The following is a 20,724-nucleotide window of genomic DNA, read 5'->3' as shown; positions in this document are numbered from 1 at the left end:
ACTGATTCATTTTAAGCTTGGAAAATGAGTAGTAAGTGTGCTGTGTACATGCAGACCAGTGCAAAAGCCATGCAGAGCTGTTCTTTCTACTTTTGTCCTTTGCAATGAAGCTAAAAAGCAGATGATGCGCAGCGCTGTAGAAGGCACAGGGTTAATTTTCTCATGCGATCCGGCATGTGCTGTACCATTCCAGTCACAAGAACTCTACCAAATTGGTCATCAAAATACAAGTCCTTATTTATGCCAAGAATTTTACATTTTAGAAAGACTTCTTTCTTTCTCTCTCTCTTTCTTTCTTTTTTAGCGGGACTATTTTAGTCGCGGAGGCAATTGGCTATCGTGCGTCGGTCATCTGGGCGGGGCCTCCCCTTTCTTCTAGAGTGTTGTACCTAACTATAGGTATAACCATCACGGCAGCCCCAAACTACATGCAGAGCTATTGGAAAAGCTAAGAGCAAAGACAAACACCTGTCACTCCTTTCTTGGCTCCAAATCTCTGATCCCTTATCTGGTCTGATGTCTGCAGAGGTTTGAGGGAAGGAGCGGTTGTAACAGGCCTCACTTTCAGAAATGCAGAGCTGTGCCTGTCTTCTCACATGCAGCAGGCCCCGGAAACCTGAAAAAGGGAAGCTGCTTGCACTGCTATGGGCGTACACAGAGGCACATCGAATGAGGTAGTTCAGGAAGATGTTGGCTGGCACTCCTTTGAAGCAAGTGATTCCTTGGCGAAAGGTTCATACGAACAGAGACTGAATAGAATGAACAACCGATGTGCTAGACCAGTCTACAGGTACATCCACTTGAGATTAAGACTGAGTGGGTGACAAGGACAAAAAAAAAGTAAAGAAAAGAAAGAAAAAAAAACCTAGCTGAAAGATGCAGCATCGACCCGGTTCGGCTTACAACCCCCCCACAAGGTGACCAAAGGCATAAAGTGATGAAGCGTGTCAGGTCATTTGAACTGCAAAGATGGAAACCGCAAAGGCAAAACCAGCAATGTCTGCGTACTGCTCCTTGGAACAGGACATCAAAAAGGAGCGGTTTTTTTTACGACAATTCCGAGGGAAGCTGTTTCATATGAGGTCCGTAGCGGTATGCTGTGAACTCTCCTTTTACAAGCGAAATGCATAGTGGTACAAGCACAGCCTGTCACCACTGCAACGAGTCACATTTCTCAAATAATCCTGGAATGCACGAATCTCCAGCCCAAGGCTACACCATAAGCAGTTGAAAATAATGTGTTGGCGCTACCTTTGGTTTGCCACGCGGCATGTCGTGCAGGCTGCGAAGTTGTGACTAGAACCCTAGTGAAGCACACAAAAACTGCCGAGTGACCCAGTAAATGGGCAAGAAGGCCACTAGAAAGGACATTATTATTTTAGAGCGTTACTCTTAGGCGCCTGTTCCTGCATCTGCGTCGGTATCCTACCCCCTAACCGAGCAAATGCGAAGCACAGCAGGGGATGAAAGTGGCAAGAGTGAAGAGCGCAAGGAGGAAAGCGGAGGAGGGTATGGCAAAAGCCTGCGAACAAAAGTGTAATGCTGCGCAGCTTTGCAGCAACGATGGCTGCGAGATGGCACCAGAGGTTTGTTGTCTGTAGGGAAATGAAGTGCTGCATGAGCGGACGTTGTCTGCGGCGACTGCTGCTGTGAATCGCACCCATGCGTCCCCCACACACCTCATCTGATGATCTCCTGATTAAAGAGGCAGTTGCCCCACACTGCGCAACTGTCTCTTTGAAGCACATTGCGCAACAGTTGCACAACAGTTGCACAACATGCTTCATGAGACAGCTTGTCCGCACCAGCCAATATATCACGAAATGAAAACTTGAATACTGCTGTGCTCAAATTTTGCCTTAGGGAGTATCATAATAATCTGTGAATTTTTTATTTTTCTGTTTTTTGGACAAGGTTTTTAACTTAAACATCTGATCCAGGTTACATACTCTCATTTGTCGCCCGATACAAAGACCATGGTAATCATCATCATGAGAAGGTGCTTCATCAGCACAGCCTCAGCTCTATCGCTGAGACTGTGTTTGAGAGCTCAGTAATTTCTTGATAAAGGTTAGGTTGCATTTCTGTCCTCTTATTTTAATGAAATGTGCCACTTGATCTGAAAAGTTGCTGTGGGACGGGATTGTATTATTCAGACCTTAGTGCTTGGCCTTATTAACCCTTGTGTGTTCGCTGTGCCTTGTGCAGACAGCCAAGCTGCAGCTGGCCAAGCAAGACCTGCTGGACAATCCAGAGGAGTACAAGAACCAGGCTGATGTGGCATCTATGAAGGCTAGGCAAGTGACTCCCAATCATTGCATTTTGTTTCATAAAAGCAAGTTGCATAAAGATCAGCTGCATATGTCTTAAAACATTGTTGCACTCTTGTACATAAAATAACATGTAACTAGCAAAGGTTAGTATTGTAGGCAGTGGTGCCAGTAGTGCCAATTTTGTCACCGGATCTAGTTTTCTGTCATTCCACCATCAGATCCTAGAGCGCAGCTCTTAGGTGCCCATTCCTGCAGCGAGTGTTGGTGTAACCGAGAAAATGAGCGCAGCTGATGAAAGAGCGAATGCAGAGCGCAGCGACAGATGGAAAAAGCAGTGAGCTAAGAGAGTGCGAGGATGGAAGTTTGTGGCAAAAGTGTGAGAAAAGCGTAGTGCTGTGCAATGAGGTGCACTGCAGTGACGATGGCTACAAGATGGTGCCAGAGTAGTGCACATCGTCTGGGAGGTCTGTCTGTGGCGGCTGCTGTAAGTCACGCCCACGCGTCACTCGCATGTTGCTTCTTGTGACCTCACACTTGGCAAGGCAGTCTCGCCACACTTCGCTCCTTTTGCAACGCGCTGCATGAGACGGATATGATGAAAGGAAGACGTGCATAGAGCTGCACTGAAATTTTGCTTTAGGGAGTATAGTATTTGTCGGTGAATTTTTCTGTTAGCGACCGGTGGCATTTCATTAACAACTTGGCAGAACAATTTGGCAACTCTTTAGTGTCTCTGGAGTAAAAAATTTGCTTAAAAAATGCCTTTCTAGAATGCACTTTATTACTCAAACATCACCCGTAGGCAGCTAAAGTTAGCTCTACAGTGCTTGTGCTCTGTTGCTTGGTGAAGCTACTGTGGTCTCCGGTCAAGAAGGACCAATCTCACCGCGCGTTTTGCTACGTCGCCACTGCCACAGTGCATGCCGGTAGATGTAGGTAGTACTCTGGCTCTGTTGGGTGTACGGGATGTGGAATGCTCCAAGCCTTTTTGTTTGTTTGTAGTGTTTATTTGTTGATTCATCATGACAGTATAGTGAATGAATGAGGACTGCTAACTGGGCTAGTTGGATTGTGTTCATGGTTACGAACATATGTCGGCACTAACACAAGAGGTGTACAGAGAAGTCCACTACCCAGCGCTCGTGTCATGCATTTTTGTCTTCATACCTTGGCTTTTCTTTCGATGAACCCGTATGGATTTCCTTTGTAGCAATTGCTATGGTTGGGTGGATGTCTCATTTTTCACTTTACTAATCCCTTGGGTTAGTGCCGCGCTTTGTTTGTAACTCTGAGTACAGCGAAGGAATTGTTGCATCCCTGTGTGCTGCATTAAAATGCAACGAAAAAAAAACTTCAAGAGGAAGCTTTAGCTCAGAACCAACTCCAATTTTCTTATTTCAAGTATACATGTAAAACGTAGAAATGCTTTTATGGGGCAATCACAAGACTGATTTAAATTGATTTTGTTGCATTTGACAGAGAAAGTGAAGTTATTATGACTCTCGGAAGTAGCATTTTTATTTAGGGCTTGATTTTTTTGTAAAATTTCCAAAAATTGTCAAGCTAAAAAAAAAAAACGCATGAAGGTTACAAATCCCATTCCGAAAAAAAAAAAATATTAGGGTACTAATTACATATGTAGAACATCTGGAGTAGGCAGATTTCATATAAGTTGGCAGTTTACGTGATGTTACAATGATTGAGAGGGCTTTTCAAAAGTCCTACCCCCGAATTGGCAGTATAGAGTGGTGCATCAATTTTATCTGCTTTAGATGTGTTTAGATGTGTCAGTGGCCATGTGTATCTTGCATTTTTGGATCTCGTCTGTGATTTTACGTTTCAACAGTACATTCCTGATGCATCACGGAGCGACGGCACAGGTCACATGCTTGATTTGCTCTTATGTAGTATCCCGAACATTTTAACTAATGTGAATGTACTTCCCGGCTTAAGTGACCATTGTGTTTTTACTGCTGATATAAACGCTCCATATGTGTCTGTGCTGAAGAAGGAACCCAGAAAGATTTACATGTATAAGAGGGCTGATTTTGGGGCTATAATTTCGGCGTTCGAGTCATATTTTCCTACCTTTGATGCATTAGTTGATCAATTGAGCATTGAAGAGTTATGGAAGCTGTTTAAAGACAAGATGTTTAAATAGCGCGATACATTTGTTCCTACTCATGTTATCTCATCTAAACGGTCAAAGGATAAGCCTTGGTTTGTCAGCTGCGCACACTAATACAAAAAATTAGGAGAGCTTATCTCAAGTTTCTGAAAGTGAAGTCCCAGAATACTTGGTTAGAACTGAAATGTTTGAAAAAAAGCTTTCAGAATCTTGCGGAGCAGGCCAAGCATACCTATTTCGAAAAGCTTGGTGTGAAGTTGCTCAAAGATAAGAGTTCTGGAGGTTTGTTTGGTGTAACGGTAAAGAAAACAATTCTATCCCCCCCTTAAAGAGCTCTGAAACCATAATTGATGCTGATGAAGACAAAGTGAAACTTTTTAGTAATTTCTTTCTTGTCAGCGTTTAGACCAAAGCGTTCTCGCACTCTTAATGTTATCTGCCAAATGGACATTAAACAAATGCCTGAGGTTATATTTGGTGTAGAAGGTTCGCGTAAATTACTGCAGGAGATGAAGCCGACGATCGCTTGTGACCCTGGTGATATTCCAGCAGCGATTCTTAAAAAACTGATCTGGAATATTGTGTCATTACTTTTCTCGGTTATTTACAAAGTGTTTATCTGAGTTTTGTTTACCGTGTGATTGGAAGCTTGCACGGGTTGTACCCATTCACAAAGGCGAATTGAGAAGTGCCATTGAGAACTACAGACCAGTATCTTTAACAAGTAACACATGCAAGATAATGAAACACATAATTTATACTGTAAGTGCAGTATAATGTATAAGTGTCAATGTATAAGTATAAATGTCAATGCATAAGTGCAGTCATGCACTTATACATTGAGTAATATGGCATTAAAGAAGCTTGACGAATACAAATATTTAGGAATTTTAATGATGTCTGACTTAAGATGGAACAGGCACATTACGCATATTAAGAATAAGGCAATACGTTCCTTGGGATTCCTCCGCCGTAACTTCTGTCAGATACCGAATAAATTAAAAGAGCAATTGTAGTTCACTTATGTTCGTAGTTTACTTGATTACAGTTGTATTTGTTGGGATCCATACACGGCTGACCTCACGGAACAGCTTGAAAGAGTGCAGAATAGAGCAGCTAGGTTTGTTCTTAACAACTATAGTAGAAAATTAAGTATGACAGAAAGTAAAATTACATTATCGTGGCAAGCATTAAAAGACCGGCGAAAAAATCTGAGGTTGAAATTTTTTCACGCTGTTTATTATTCAAAAACAGGGATTGAGCGAGAGATATATTAAGTCGCCTACTTAATTGTCGTTGAGACGCGACCATGCGCTGAAAGTCCGCTAGTTGCCTTTCAGGTGTGACGTCGTAGGTATTCTTTTTTTGTTCGGTCTATAAGAGAATGGAATGCTCTTTTGCCTGACATTGTTAATATTGAAAACAATGATGCGTTTTATCGCGCTTTATGTATGTGATTACTTGTTCCTTCCTTTAAAATGTAATCCCCCCTGCTGTAATGCCCGCATGGGCGATGCAGGTATCTAATAAATAAATAAATAAATAAATGGCCCTTCACCAGGTCTTATTTTGAGCTGACAAGCACAAATCATACATTGTGCAATAACGATCATGTCTGCAAAGTATTACATCGCTATGCGCTGCGGAAAGACCTGAAATTTCAAACTGAATGCCATTTTCCCTTCTCCTCGTGACCGCCGCACTCCAAGCCGGAGGATGACATACACGTGCTAGTGCACGTATGTGCATGTATTTGCACTGTGACGTTGCTCGTGGTGACTGTGACTTCAAGAATTATTCAACGCGAAATCTGTTATTTGTGATATGTTGCTTGAATAGATGAAATAATGCTTAGAGAAATAATTAAAAAAACACACAAATCGAATGTCTGCACGTTTTTGTTTTACTTTGCACCCAGGACGAAACCAGGATTTTTTGCGGGGGGGGGGGGGTACCAACTCGAGGTAACGTTTCTGTGCAAATGAAGGGGGGGGGGTACCTTTACTAGTGTAAATGTGAATAATGCCAACCTTTCGCCATAAAAACGCAGAAGAGAAATGGGTGTGAGGTCTACACGTTTTTATGGTGTGGTCTTCAGTGAGCACGTAACCTGGACTGAGCATAATTACTTTCGTTCCGAAATATCGCGCTCAGTCGGACTAATGCACAAATTAAGGCTTCTTCTACCAACCTGGCTGAAAAAACTAAATATTACCCTTATCCAGTCACTTCTCCATTAATACTTATTTGTATGGGGTAGAACAACATCTACCAACCTAAACTCCTTATTTATCTTTAAAAGAAAGCAATTAGAGCAATCGTTAATGTTCTCTACACGAGAATACTGGCGACCACTAAGCCTTCTTGAAATCTATAAGTTAATAACACTTCGACAGGCAATAAAGGCTCATTGCTTGATCCACAGCAAACCTAACCTTAGTTTTTGTTCAGTTGCACGGCCTGATGCTGTTTATGAACTCCGATATGTCTCTTGCAGAACTCCTGAGGTTAGAACTAACTGTGGGCTTCAGACCTTTGAACATACCATTATAACTTTCTTGAACGACAACAAAGATATCGAAATGCGAATACAAGAGTTCCCAAGTAAAATACTTTACAAAAAAGGAGTTATGGATCTATATTCCTTAGGTCATAACACACAACTTCGACCTACTGTAGTCTTAACGTGGCAGATTATTTACAACATTGCTAGATAATGGTGGTTTACTTATTTATTGATTTTTGTGTGCTCTTTCTTGTTTCTTTTCACAGCTGTAATTTCAAAAACTACTATGTCGAAACATTTATATACTGTACAGAATTGTGGATGTTCCTTTTTTGTGCGATTTTAATGTTACCTTAGAAGAAAGCTTGTCGTCGTCTCAAATGCGCTGTTTGTCACCACCAGGAGGGTAGGCCTTGTCAGGCATACATACCCTTTAGCCTCCCTCCTGATTTGGTGATGTATGTTTGGATGCTGTATATGAAAAAGAAAATAAACTTGAAACTTGAAACTAATCTGCTTGTGTCTGCCTCAGTATTCGTGTAGCACTGACTTATATCGCTAGTCAGAAATGAAGGCGGGGCTCGTGATGTATGCGTCACGCAATCCTCGAGGTTCGGTATGGAACAACATAGGGAAGGAGTTTTGCTTGCGGAGGCTAGGTGGGGCAAGTGGAGAGGGTCTTGCTTGGCAGTAGAGCTCGCCTCCTGAAATCATGGGTTCGTGGCACTGAAATATTTCTATCTCGACTATTAATGAGCTGATTTGAAAAATTTTTGTGGGAGACTATTTCCTAGAGTAAATGTAACAACTTCCAGCCTATAACCAAAATTTGCTATGGGGCCTGGTGAGGGGCCCTTTAAGTGCAGTTTACAGAATTGCAATATTGTTTTCATACTGTTGCGAATCTGCAATGTTTATTAATTTTTCTATAAAAATTGACTGCTTGAATAAAATATCCTGTTCCTACAGTCAGCAGATTCTAACTTTTTTTTTTTTTCAGTAAAACAAATTTCATCAAAATTGATGCATAGTTGACAAGAAACTGTTCCTCCATTACCATGTATTTAGATAGAAGCTGTAGAGCTAAAGTAAACCTCTTGCTTGGGCTAGTTGGTTCATGCTTGAATTAATAAAGGCAAGGCGCAGGAGACCAGGACTCAAGAACACAAACGACCTTAAGTTGGCGCCAGTCCTGTCATTTGTGTTCTTCTTCTTGAGTCCTGGTCTTCCGCGCCTTGCCTTTATTAATTCAAGTAGAGCTAGAGTTTCCTCTTAGGTGTTTGTGTCTTTCAAAAAGTTAACAGCTAGCTGCAATAAATGAGCTGAACAAAATGGTAGGGAAGAAATTGTATTGTGCGCTTATTTGATTTCTTGAAAGACTGCTGTGGCCCCTAGTGCTTCTTGTAAAGAATGTAGCTAAGGGTAACAAGGTGGAATGTGGTATTGCGGCATGCATGCCACAGTGAGCGTGATTATGCAACTTTATTGCTTCAAATTGGTTACATGTTTTGATAGATGTGCAATACAAAGGGAGGCCCCATATTCAGACTCTTGAGGCCTTTTTTTAAGGTTAGTTGGTGAGAGGAATTGCCATGTGGCAGCAAAATGAAGCAGTATCATAAGATTAACATATAGGTACTCAAAAAGTACTCAAGCGGAAGTACTCAAAAAAAAAAAGTATGAACAGATGTATATCAAACATGAATACAAAGGCACATCAATTCAAAAAAAGGAAAGAAAAAAATATTGGCAATATACGTGAAAGCAATATGATCCATGAGCAAGAACAATAAAAAGACAGACAGCAATTAGAGCAAATTAATCAAAAGCATTTTAAGATCATTTTTTAATTTGTATGTGGTGTTACTCTTTTATAACTAAAGGCAAGGAGTTCCACATTGAAATGCAAGAAAAATGAAATGTGAATTTTATGTAATTAGTGCGCACTTTAAACAAGATAAAATTTTTGTTAGATGCAAATCTCATAATGTTAGCATTCAGTAAAGGATATTCTAAATTAGGTCAACCAGGAGATAATTGCTAATGAGCTTTGAAAACAATATGCCCAAATTATATTTAATTAGCTGAGATATGGTGAACATGTTATTACTTCTGAGCACTTCTTACAATAGCATTGTAAGAGCTGTAAGTTAGTACCCTGATGGCTTGATCTTGAATGACTTTCAGCAAGCTGATACAAGTATTGTTTCCCCAAGACACCGCAGTATAGTTGATATATGAATAAATAAATGCATAGTAGAGCAACAATAGTGTGTTAGGGTTGAAATGGGAACATGTTCTGATGACTCATATGTCGTAAGCCATTTTCTTTTTTACACATGCAATATGATGGAATTTAATATTGCAGTCTAATTTGACTCCGAAGTGTATGGCATAATCACTCGTGGTAATATCATGTTGCCCAATTAATACAGGAGGTATTATACTATTTGAGATGTTGGCCAGAGCTGAAAACGAATTTTGATTTTAGAGGGTTTATGTGCAGTTTGTTTTTATTGTACCATCCCTGATTGTTTGGAATGTCAGAGTTCAGTTTAGTCTGTAAATTTAGTCAGTTAGTATCATTTAGTATCATCGAGTCATCGACGTATAGCATGCATTGGGAGTATTGGGAACGTTGAGAGTATTTAGGACAGTTAAGCATATCATTTATAAAAATTAAGAAGAGAAGAGGGCTAAGAATGGACCCTTGTGGTACACCTAAATTAGTCATTTTCATGAGACAGCATGATAAACACTGGGGATTTGAATTTGGTTATGTAACTCTTTAAAAGTAGCAGAGGAGGACCACAAATTCCAGTTAATTCAAGCTTTTTAAATAGTATGGAATCAATGGTATCAAATGCTTTAGTAATGTCAAGAAATACTGAGCCGCCAAATTCCCCTCGTCGATAATTTTCCTCAAGATATCAGTTAACGAGACTAAAGGTAGGCCAGTTGAATAACCCTGCCAGCACCCAAACTGATTAGAGGAAAGAACGTTAGATGTTGAAAAGTATTGTGTTAAACGTATTGCCACTAATATTTCTATTACATTACTGAAGAAAGGCAAAATACGAATAGGTCGATAGTTAGTCGTCAATGAACAGTCGTCTTTTTTGAAAACTGCAGTAATCTTTCCATGTTTTAACTCATTTATGAATATGCCTGATTTAAATATATTGTTAATTAAAGCAGAAAGAACATCTAGTATCAGATGAACAATCATTTTTATATGGTAAGGCTGCATGCCGTCAAATCCCGCACCTGTGGTTTTCAAAATTCGTATGACAGAAAGTACCTTGTTAGGTGTTGGCAACATGAAAAATGAGTGAGGAAGATGAGCAAAGGAAGCCTCAAAATTGTTCGATGCGTTTACGAACTGATTGAAGAAGAAACCGCTGAAGGTATCAGTGATTTTTTTCAGATGCCTGTATAAACCTTATCTTCATGCTTGATCAGATATATGATCAACCTTTTCTTTTCTACTTAAAAAATCATTCACACTTTTTTATTCCTTACTATTATCTGATCTACATTCAGTAATTCTCACTTGATAATACTGGCATTTGATTTCCTTCAGTTTAGCATTGAAAGCATTGCAGAATTTCTCGTACTTGCAAAGCAGGTGGACATTAAAAGGTTGCTTTCTGGTTTTTTATAAAGATTTTCCCACACACGCATCACCTTCAATAGTCCATTATTCAAACAGGGGCTTTGAGAGGATGCTATTATTTTTTTTGCATTTCCTTCTATGAGATTTCAAATCAAAGTGTGTGCACAACAAAGATAAGAATTTCGAGAAAGCCTTCTGTGGGTCAGTGATGTCAGTTAGTGAAGGCCAATTGATAGCCGTGATAGCGCCTATGAATCTACTTCTATGTAAAACATGTTTGGCGAAAGTAGAAATGCTGCAAACACGAGGAAGAGAATTGATGTACAACAATATAGGGTAATGATCCATGATATCCATACTCAAAACACCTGCTTTGGGTGGAAGCAGCAAATTTGATAGTGCACGATCAATAAGCATGCATACGTCATTACTATATCTTGTTGATTGGCTAATTAGGCCCTCTTAACCGAAACTATGAAATAAACTAGAGTAGCTTGTAGACAAAGCTGTTTTTCCGTGTAAGTTAATATTTATGTCACCCATGATGATAACCTATGTATGCATGTATGTATGTATGTATGTATGTATGTATGTATGTATATTTTTTTTCGTGTAATGTTTTCATGATTTTACTGAGTATGTCACAAAATTCAGTGGTGGATGAGCATGGGGAGCGATAAATAACTCTGAGTACAAGATTTTTGTTGTCGAGTTCAAGCCATACAGATTCACAATTGCAGACATTTATGTATTGATTGCATCTATGCTGACACTTAATGCTAGCCAATACAAAAACAGCAATGCCCCCATGATGGCTTGTTTGTCTGCGGCAGTAATTCTAAATATGGTTTGGAAAACAAAAGATTGCGGTCATCATCACAAAGCCAAGTCTCAGACACAAATAATCGTAAAAGAAGCAGAAAATGTCGAGAGTAGATTGTTAATCTTATCAAAGTGCCTGCTGTTAATTTTATCAAAGTGCCTGCGCAGGCTTCTAGTATTGAAATGAATTAGCGAGGCAAAGCATTGCAACTGAAATTGGTCGAGACGGTCAATAGAAAAGTAGGACATCATGTTTGGGGATCAAAAGAATTAGTATTATGAATTGCATATGCAACTAGGTAATTATAGTAATATCGGACACGTGAACGATGTGGTGGACCCTGCTGTCAGTTTTTCATACCTTAATTTGATGATTATCGATCCAAAGAAACTTCCAGCTCTTTGCCTTCTTTAACGCTAGAGCCCTAGAAAAGAGCAGCTTAATCTCTGGAGACAGATGGTCATTGACAAATCCAGGAAGATCAGACATTGTAGAAACACCAATGTTACTGAGATGAAGGCTCACTTTCTGTGCCTTACTGATGAATTCTGCTTTCTTTTTGCATGAGCAAAAGTGAGCCATCAGGTTCTTACGGCTTTCTGATTTTGTGGAAACCCGGTGAACATCGACACCAGTGGGCAAAACAGGGCACCCAATTTTTACAGTGGAGCTGTATATGGCTTGGGTACCATAGAATTTTCGTGTCCGCACACAAAAACTATCATCATGAATGGCTCGTAGCACCATAAGGCAGAGGCTACAAACGCTTGGCGAAGTGAACAGTGCTTACACTCTTTCGAATCACGCATGCAACATGCAGAACAGCATGTCGAAAACTGTCATCAATGGCTCATACCCCCGTTAAAAGAAATGCAATGGCTCATAGCCTTGTAAGGTTCATGGCTACTCACTTCGCATCAATTAGTTACGATGACACTACCCCTGTGGTCGTTGTCAGTGATTTCAATGCGGTTGTGTCGGGACCGAAAAGGGAGTGGTTTACGCGTTCGTGTTGCAGACATATTGCTTGTAATGCCACACAAATCGGGCCCAACCAACCACCCAGCAGTGTATGTGCATCTATTTGACATTCTCAAAAGAAAGTGTTTGCAGTTGCAAGTATACCAGTGTATATCATAACAACCACAAAGCCATTGTAACCGTTGTTACTAAGTGACAATAAGTGATGCAATAAAGTCATTACCACAAGTTCTCTTACCACGATGTTTACAGCTCCGCTGGCCATCAGCTTCCAATCTTTTATTCAATGGTTTGCATGGTAGCTGTGCAGTCTTCTCCTTGAGTGCACAGAATGCCCCCGATCTCTGCATTGTTGATCCTTAAGTATTGATAGAGTGCAGCTACTTTAGTCAAGAGAGTGGCATTTTGCGATTCCGTGTTGTCAGCCCTCGGCAACTCATCTTCACTCCACAACTTTCATTTTCACTCCACGACTTCTCGACCAGCCGATTCAAAAACTGTACTCTGGATAGTAAGGTTTCAACCTTTTTCTCTTTGGGTACATGCAAGTCAGGAGCCTGAAACCTCAGCATGCAGTTTCTGAGCGCATCCTTGGCTAATTTAGTTTTCTGATCACCAAGTTTACACTCCAGGCCCTCCAGCCGCTTTGCAAGCTCAGCATTTGCTGGCATTTTCGCCAGATCAACCAAACAGGGGTAGCAAAAATATAAGTACAGTTGTGTGAAAGTAACAGTGGCAGCAGCAGCAGAGAAAAAATGAGAACAGCTAAGCTACAGCAGTGTTACTAACCTGCGTATTCGAAGAATGCGGTTTAGGCTGTGCTCATTCCGCTTTTGCACTGCCAAATTAGTAGCGGTCATCACTGGCAGCCTTTTATAGGTTAGTTGGCATTTTTTGTGTGTTTCCGCGCATGCACTGCAGGGATTTATCCTGACGAAGCAGGCTAGTCAGATCTAAACCCACGTGTGGGTGACAAAGCGATGAGGTGCCAAAGCCAGTGCATTTCCATGCAGATGCTGCAGGCTTATTTTCGACGGAATGAGCAGGTCGGGCTTGCGTCCACGAGTAGAGCTGCGTATTCGAATAAAGTGGTTTAGGCTGTGCTCTCTCCACTGTTGCACTGCCAAAAGATGTGAAGAAATGACAGGATAAAAAAGAGCCATTTCAGTGATATTTCTGCTGCTCTGGATTGGTTGTGTGCAGTGAAGTCTCATTGGTTTCCTCAAGTGACAGATGCAGTGACAAAATCCAGCAATACCAAATAATAATCAGACATTCTGGACATGCTAGCATTCAGTTGGAAGCACTGCTAACATGGCCTCTCTGACGTAAACAAGAGTGAACACATGTTGCTTGATTAGGCTGCCTGTACACATTCCTGCTTGATAGCACAGAGAAAACATAATCAAAACGTACAAGTGGCTATCTAAGATGTTTTACTTGAACTCCTGGCATTGTTAAGAGGCAGCGCTTTAACTGCAGGACCGCAGGTGCATATTAGCAAGCACGTAAATCTCAGCCACTTTGACACAACAAATTACTTCATGTTTGCATATTTATGAACAAAACAATTACTTAAGTATTCTATGATTTCTGTAGCAAAAGAAAAGTAGAGAATAAAGCATAACCATTGCTTTGCATAGTCGGAGCATGCATATAAGTCTGTCATTCCTATAACTCGCATGTTCGACTAGTCATTTTCAAGCATTATTGCGCACCTTTATGGTCGTTTTGCAAATAGACTAATCTTTGTCACAAAAGCAAGCACGTACCAAAAACTAACACGACTTTGTTGTTTCACATGACTGTAGGGGCACTCGGAAGCGACTAGTCAAATATGCCATAAACCTACCACTTCGAAGTTCTGCGTTGCATCTGTATATTAACCATTGTAAAAACATGTTCTTTTGGCTGAATAAGCATCTTCAAGGAAATGTTATGGCACACCGGTATATCGTCGTGCAATACAGGTGCAGATTGCTTCCTCAGTCAAGGTACTGCTGGAATGAAAAGACATGAGCATTGCTGCTTCTATCTGCAGATTGTCATATCTTGCGAATGTCAAGCTTCTAATACTAAAGCACAGCACCTTTGAACAGCAACAATATATGTCCCTGCATGTTTTCCACCGTGAGCAGAGAAAGGAGTGCCTAACTTGCATCGCTCCACATAGCCGACTCTTGTTAACAAATGCAAGATTAAAAAAAAAGAGAGAACGCCGTTCACATCAAGATAAGCTCTTTCGCAGCTCCAGCGCCTCAATCTGGGTGAAAGTTGGGTCACTGAATATGCACTTTTACGGGCTGTCCACCACATATTCTACAAAACTCTAGTTCACGTAGCCATCATGTGTGGCCTTCTGCAAGTAATATATAACAGCAAGACTTCCAGAAAACATGCACATGTGCAAAAGGTGTCATGAGATCAGCGTGCAAGGCCAAGGTAAATGGGCATTACAGTGTGCTAAAAACATTTGCTCTTTTTTGTTTGCTTAAAAACCTGCTAAAATGAGTTTCAATGATGTGGGTGCTGCAGTTTCAGTAACTGTGCATTCGATTAATGGATGTTCGGAAGCGTAGCAATAAATAAATTACCAGAACTTGTTGCAGTAAATTAGAGCGGCTGGGCTTGCTCACATAAAGCTGTGACGAGAGATTGGCGACGAAAGTGGACTGAGAGCGCCAGGTGAGGTGACGCAAGGCACCATTCTCAGAGGCTGCACATGCCCGGTTAACTGTAGTTACCAGGGGAAAGACCAGGTGGGGCGAGTGCAGCGACGAGAGAGGAAGGAAGGCACAGGTGGTATGAAGTGTGGTGTGCGTGGATGGACGGCGTAGTGGGAGAGTCACAGAGTGCTTTAATAAAATTAATATTTGCGATGAACGTGTCGGCCTGTCATTGTAACAAAGCTCAGGCGGGTTTAGTGCATCGTTGCTGTTTCTTACAGCTTTCGTGCTCATGCTGCAAGGAGCATTCAGACGAATTAAAGGATGGAAGCACAGCATTTTAAGATTCAAGATTAATTTATTTCTCCAAGAGAAATTTCGTATAAATATCATGCAATTGTCATCACCATGTTAACATAGCAAGGCACTTTTCACTAAATTTAGTGCTCTTTGCACGAGCTCTAAATTCTAGAAAATTTAAGCACAGTATGTTATTGTGCTAAATGCCGTTAACCATGTTTCATTAATCTGTGTTGGACTTTCTAGGTTTCATTTTGATGATAATGCAGGATTCTGGCCTTGTCAATCGTTTTGTAAGCATATTAGTTAAAATCTCTCTACATTCTTCTGATAAATTAGTTTATTCTTCACTACATGGATGCTAGACGAAGGCGAAACACTTTCGTGTATGTATGCTAGCCTATACAAGTGTTCCAAAATTACTTTGTTATTGAAAATTAATGCAACAGTTCTAACTATAGTTGTATTGAGTTTGCAGCAAGATTTAGCAACTTATTAATCTGATTTTAGTGACATGCTCGAAAAATAGTTGGCATTGCTGACCACCAGAGTTGGATGCCTCTAATCTTCTTAGCCGTATTTAGATCCAGCAATAGCTTGTAACATGCTGACGTACTTAAAGGGACACTAAAGTGAAAAATGATTTCTTCTGGATTAGTAAATTACCGTTCTGCAACACCAAAAACACCACTCTTACAACGATAAGACGTTTGGTAAGCCAGAAAAAGTGCAAGAACGAAATACGGGTGGCGACACCTACTTAACTTCCCGCACTTGGTGGCTGTGACGTCTTGGATGTTCATGGCATCTTCTAGGGCCTACTAATTATATATAGCGGTACAGATTGACTACATTGTGTTCTAAAGCAACCAAATATTAAACATGGCAAGTTTAGGGAACCTTTACTCAGCCAACGCAGCCCAAATGCGAAAACATACTTTGGAATCCCTGACGTCACACTGACGTGCCAGCGCTGGGGCACGAAATTCAAATATTGATACTTAGACCTTCATTTTCTCATCTAATAATCAAACTATTTTTTTGAAATGACTGCCTGCAAGGTTCTGAAACAATGCTCCATTAGTTGAAACTGATTTGTTTCGCTTTAGTGTCCCTTTAAGCAGTACAGATTTTATCAAGATAAGCATTAATGGCTTCCACAAGCACTGCCCCAAAATATTAAAGGCCTTGTAGCAAAAGGTGTCAAACTCCTTACAAAACACCAAAGACAAGACGACAGACGAGCGCTAATCGTTTTTGCTGTCGTTGTGTGTATCTGTACTACAATTCACCGCTATGCCATTACAAGCCCAAACAGCCACACTCCAGTTAGTTCATTCTGATTGCTTTTCAAACTTATTTTAGGTTCAACTTTGGAAAATAAGAATGCCAGTGTGATGTGTGCATGTGTGTGTATACATATACAGCAGAACCTGGTTAATATTTTTCTTAAAAATGTGAGAAACATACTAACTAGGAAAACATACGATCTGAAGTAACTAAAAACATTTGACTGCAGTTCAAATCTGCGTAATGCCTAGCGTCACGCAAATCATTGCAGCACAAGACCATGACATGTGTTGAGCTGCTCTAACTCTGGGGGCCTGAGACGGGTTTTGTTTTCCCATTGTGTAGTGTTTTAAAACGACGACAGAAAAGCAAGACGAAATTGAGCTGGTGGGCAGATGCCGCCGGAGCGTAGCGTAACACTCACATCGCGCTTCCTGCAGCAGGGAATGGTGGTGCGTTTGGGTTATCGCCTGCTAAAAATGTGCACTGCGCTTTCAACGGCACTAACTCCTACGCGCTGTAAGACAGTGACACTGTAGGGTTGGCGACGATAGCTGTGGATGTGGCCACCGACGTGCCGGGAAGAAATCTGCTGGTACCAGAATACGAAACTGAATGCATTCTACTCCGGGCATCCGTGCACATCCGCCCAGGCTGCTGTATCTTGAAAGCCATCCGCAATGAGGCTGGAGTCCGCCATGCGCTGTTTTCGTGGCTTAGTTTGCGTTGATGCAAGACCAGCACGAAGTTCAATTCGCTCGCTGCTGCTGCCGCGCTTCCTCACTTCAGCGTTTTGACAGCAAATTTCCGAGGTCGAGTGTGATGTGTTCATGTTTGCTTGTGCACACGTGACACCACGCTTGTTAATTTAGTTAGTATGCCTATGTTTACATGCTTATACAGACAATAAAACCACTATCCTTACTTCATATGGATAGCTGTCCACTAATTTGCTATTGCAACCAATGTTTCACCTTTAGGGCCAAACTGACTTTTTTTTTTACATGGGATCTAGCGCCTGGCAAACATATACGATGGCAGTTTGGTGATGTACTCAACGTTGGTGCCAAAAGATAGTGTTTTCCAGGAACGTATGAACCAATAAAAATAAGCATATGTCAGTTGGGTAATTTTTTGTGTTCTCGATCGCGAATGTTGGCGCCCGGAAATTGCACGTAATGGGATCGTATCAATGAGGTTCTATATCAACAAGGTTCTACTGTGTTACACTTTCTTTGCTTTTACAGAATAGAGGTGCCTGGTAAACGTGGTAGCATATCGCTTTCAGGCACTGTGTACACTAATATTGTATATCAACAGCAAAAGCATTGCTGTACATAATGATACATAAGATGTGTTGCATACATCTTGAAACATTTCTGATTGGAGTTGTGCTGCAAGGTTGAATAACACGAGCAAAATGTTTCAGTAAAGTGAGTTGGAAAGTAGACGCTTGGGTATTTTTGCTCGGTGCAAGTATGTTGTATGCGGCAAGTTCACTTTCACTGTTTTTCACAATGTGTTGCACCAGGCATAATTTGAAGCTGCTGGATAGGTGCTTTTCAAGCTTGCTAGACATGCTGTAGTAGTTCTCACACCTGATGTTCCTGTCGCAACATTTTACATTGAGTCCACATTCTGTAAACTTGACAAAACTCACTAAAGAATTGAAAATTCATAATCTATCCTGCAGCTGTACGCTTTTTATCATTCTGAAGATGTAAGAAATGCAGTGAAAGCAAGTCTGAAATCAACAGAATTTATTGGCACCTGAAAGGGATGTGCTTTGTTCTGGTAGGAGTTTCATTAGTTGAATAGATCATAGCACTCCTCGTGTCACATTTTGATAAAACTGCTTGCTGTTGTGAGATTTCTACTACCAGTCTTTTTTTGTATTGGGTCATTGAATTTTTACATGAATTTTCACATTATTTTCCAGGTTAATCGAGGTTGTTGAACGGATAAATGACAACCTCATGGAACTCAAGTACGAAATGAATGGCATGTAAGGAAAACAAATAGACCAAGAGACTGCCAATCAGGACCCTGCCAACATATTCTCTTAAGTTGCATTCCTCAACAAGGAATACTTCCCCATGTTGTAACCCTGCCCAGTTTGTTTCACAGTTCACTTTTTTTCTGCTTTCTTTGCTTAGTTTTTCAGAGAATCTCAAATTTGCTGCCTGTTTCATCTTTGTCACTCCTATATTTTGCTAATCAAGTTTTCACACATCTGTTCAATAATAGTTTGAAGTTGCAAATGAATCCAGCTCTCAGAAAAAGGAAGCTGACCTGTTTTGTTTGCAGGGTTAAGTTGCTTACATCCCATTCTTTGGACTTTTCTACGGTTTCCGAGATCATATCTCAAGGCATGGTCTTGCCAGGTAACACTGCGCTATGCTAGTAACCATGCAGTCACTTTGAATGCTACTGCATTTGTACTGAAGAAAATTGTTTAATGACAAATGCAGTGCTGTATACAGTTCATAAATACAAAAAATGCTTGTGATAGGGTGAAGTCTTATCATTTTACTTATTGTCACTGCCTTCAGGTGTGGCTGCATGGTAGCCTACCTTTCGGCATATTAACTCGGTGAATTTTCCTATTGCATTGGTGTTCCCTGAGAAATCGGTGTGACAGCAGAGTTCTAATATTCAAGGTCACGCAATGCCACTTTCATAAACATGCTGTTTGTTCCACAGGTTTGCCTGCTAGCATTTTCAGCCATTTCCATAAGTGTCCATCCCTGCCTGAAAGACTATCAAAGTTGATTGTTGCTCGCATGGTAAAGCCATTTCTGACTATGTTGAGTGCATTCATAAAGCTTGCTGCTGCAGTACAAGGCATAGTGTAATTGTGCACTCATTTGCTTCTACCATTAATACTTGCACCGATTTTAAGTTTACCCTGTCTTATATGGTGGAAGATTGGTCAGAAGAAAGTGACAATTTGTGTTCTCAAAAGGGGCCAATATGGAGGCAGTTTCTTCGGTCATTCAGTTACTAAAGTGTTGTTTCGATGAGCATATTGTGATAAAAACAAACTTGTCACTTTTTTTGTGAACATAGCAAGTGAGAATTTTTTTTCCTTCCTTCCTTGCTTTATCTTTTCGCTATGGCACATTTTCATTTTCCATGTGCAAAAGTTTGTTCTGTGTGCCTTGTTTTGTAATGCATCACATCACTCATGAAAGAACTAGAAGCTGAAATGTTTGCCACAAGAAATTTTGCGCTGCTCTGCGGATGTGATACAAAGAAGCTCCAGTGAACAGGTGCTTTTTTTTTTTTTCCGTGTCTTAAGTTTCCTTGATGCAAGGCTTTGAAGAAACATCTGCCTCTGGAAGTCAATAAAAGCTCAAGATTACGTGGTCTACTGTTCTTATAGTTTACATCAACCTTGCAGCAGTGTGTCAATTATGCCACAACGTACACAATATAGCCACTGCTGCACACACACTAATTTGTGGCACAGTTAATCGAGGCCTTCCCAATTGAGCTTGAGGCTACCTAGACACTGCAGAAGAGGGATCCGAGAACGCACACAATATTCAGAAATCTGCGAGGTAACATGCAGGCTGTGTCGTAAAACAGTACTTTAGCAACAGATGTGCAAATCGCACAGTGAAAAGCTTAGCTTATGTAAAGGTATGGAGCCCTTTCTGCATAACCAGTTTTCCGATGCAGCAATGCACTTTTATAATACTTGAAAGCGATAAGCTACAATCCCTCGCCGGCAACACGGCACTACCATGCTCTCCTGCTACCACCTTTTCATACCAAGGTCGGGCCCGACTTGTCCAGGTGTTTGCTTTATTGTATGCCAATCACGATTCTCGCCTGTCCTTTTGTTTACTGATCGCCACAAAACGAGAGAGCTTGTGTATACCTCAATGAATAAGCAACTTAGATGCGCATATTTTTGAACAAGTAGATATTTGACTCCCTCACCTCTTGCTGTACAAACTCCTAGTTGACCCTCAATGTGGAGCCAGTATAACTGCGGGAGTGAAAGACTACGCCGTTGCTGCAGCGTAGTCTGTGTGGGACCTGTCTCTAAGAACCGCCAGCCACGACCACGCTATAACGCAACAACTGATGCTGTGTTCGAGCGAGGCTGTGAGCCATCACCTCATTTTCATAA

The 20,724-nt window shown here is 40.9% G+C and overlaps 1 protein-coding gene across 1 annotated transcript in view; it reads left to right on the top strand.

The window, feature by feature from the left end:
* Positions 1-19,947, top strand: part of LOC135906101 (required for excision 1-B domain-containing protein-like) — a 44,094-nt gene extending 24,147 nt beyond the window's left edge. The window contains exons 4-5 of the mRNA XM_065437303.2: positions 2,209-2,297; positions 18,523-19,947. Of these exons, the coding sequence (XP_065293375.1) occupies positions 2,209-2,297; positions 18,523-18,592 (159 nt within the window). The 3' untranslated portion in view covers positions 18,593-19,947. The remainder of the gene's footprint in view (positions 1-2,208; positions 2,298-18,522) is intronic.
* Positions 19,948-20,724: the final 777 nt, after the last annotated feature.

Source organism: Dermacentor albipictus, chromosome 9 (assembly GCF_038994185.2).
Source record: "Dermacentor albipictus isolate Rhodes 1998 colony chromosome 9, USDA_Dalb.pri_finalv2, whole genome shotgun sequence".
Classification (NCBI taxonomy): Eukaryota; Metazoa; Arthropoda; class Arachnida; order Ixodida; family Ixodidae; genus Dermacentor; species Dermacentor albipictus.
Note: the sequence above shows the minus strand (reverse complement) of the source record. Positions and strands in the feature narration are given on the sequence as shown.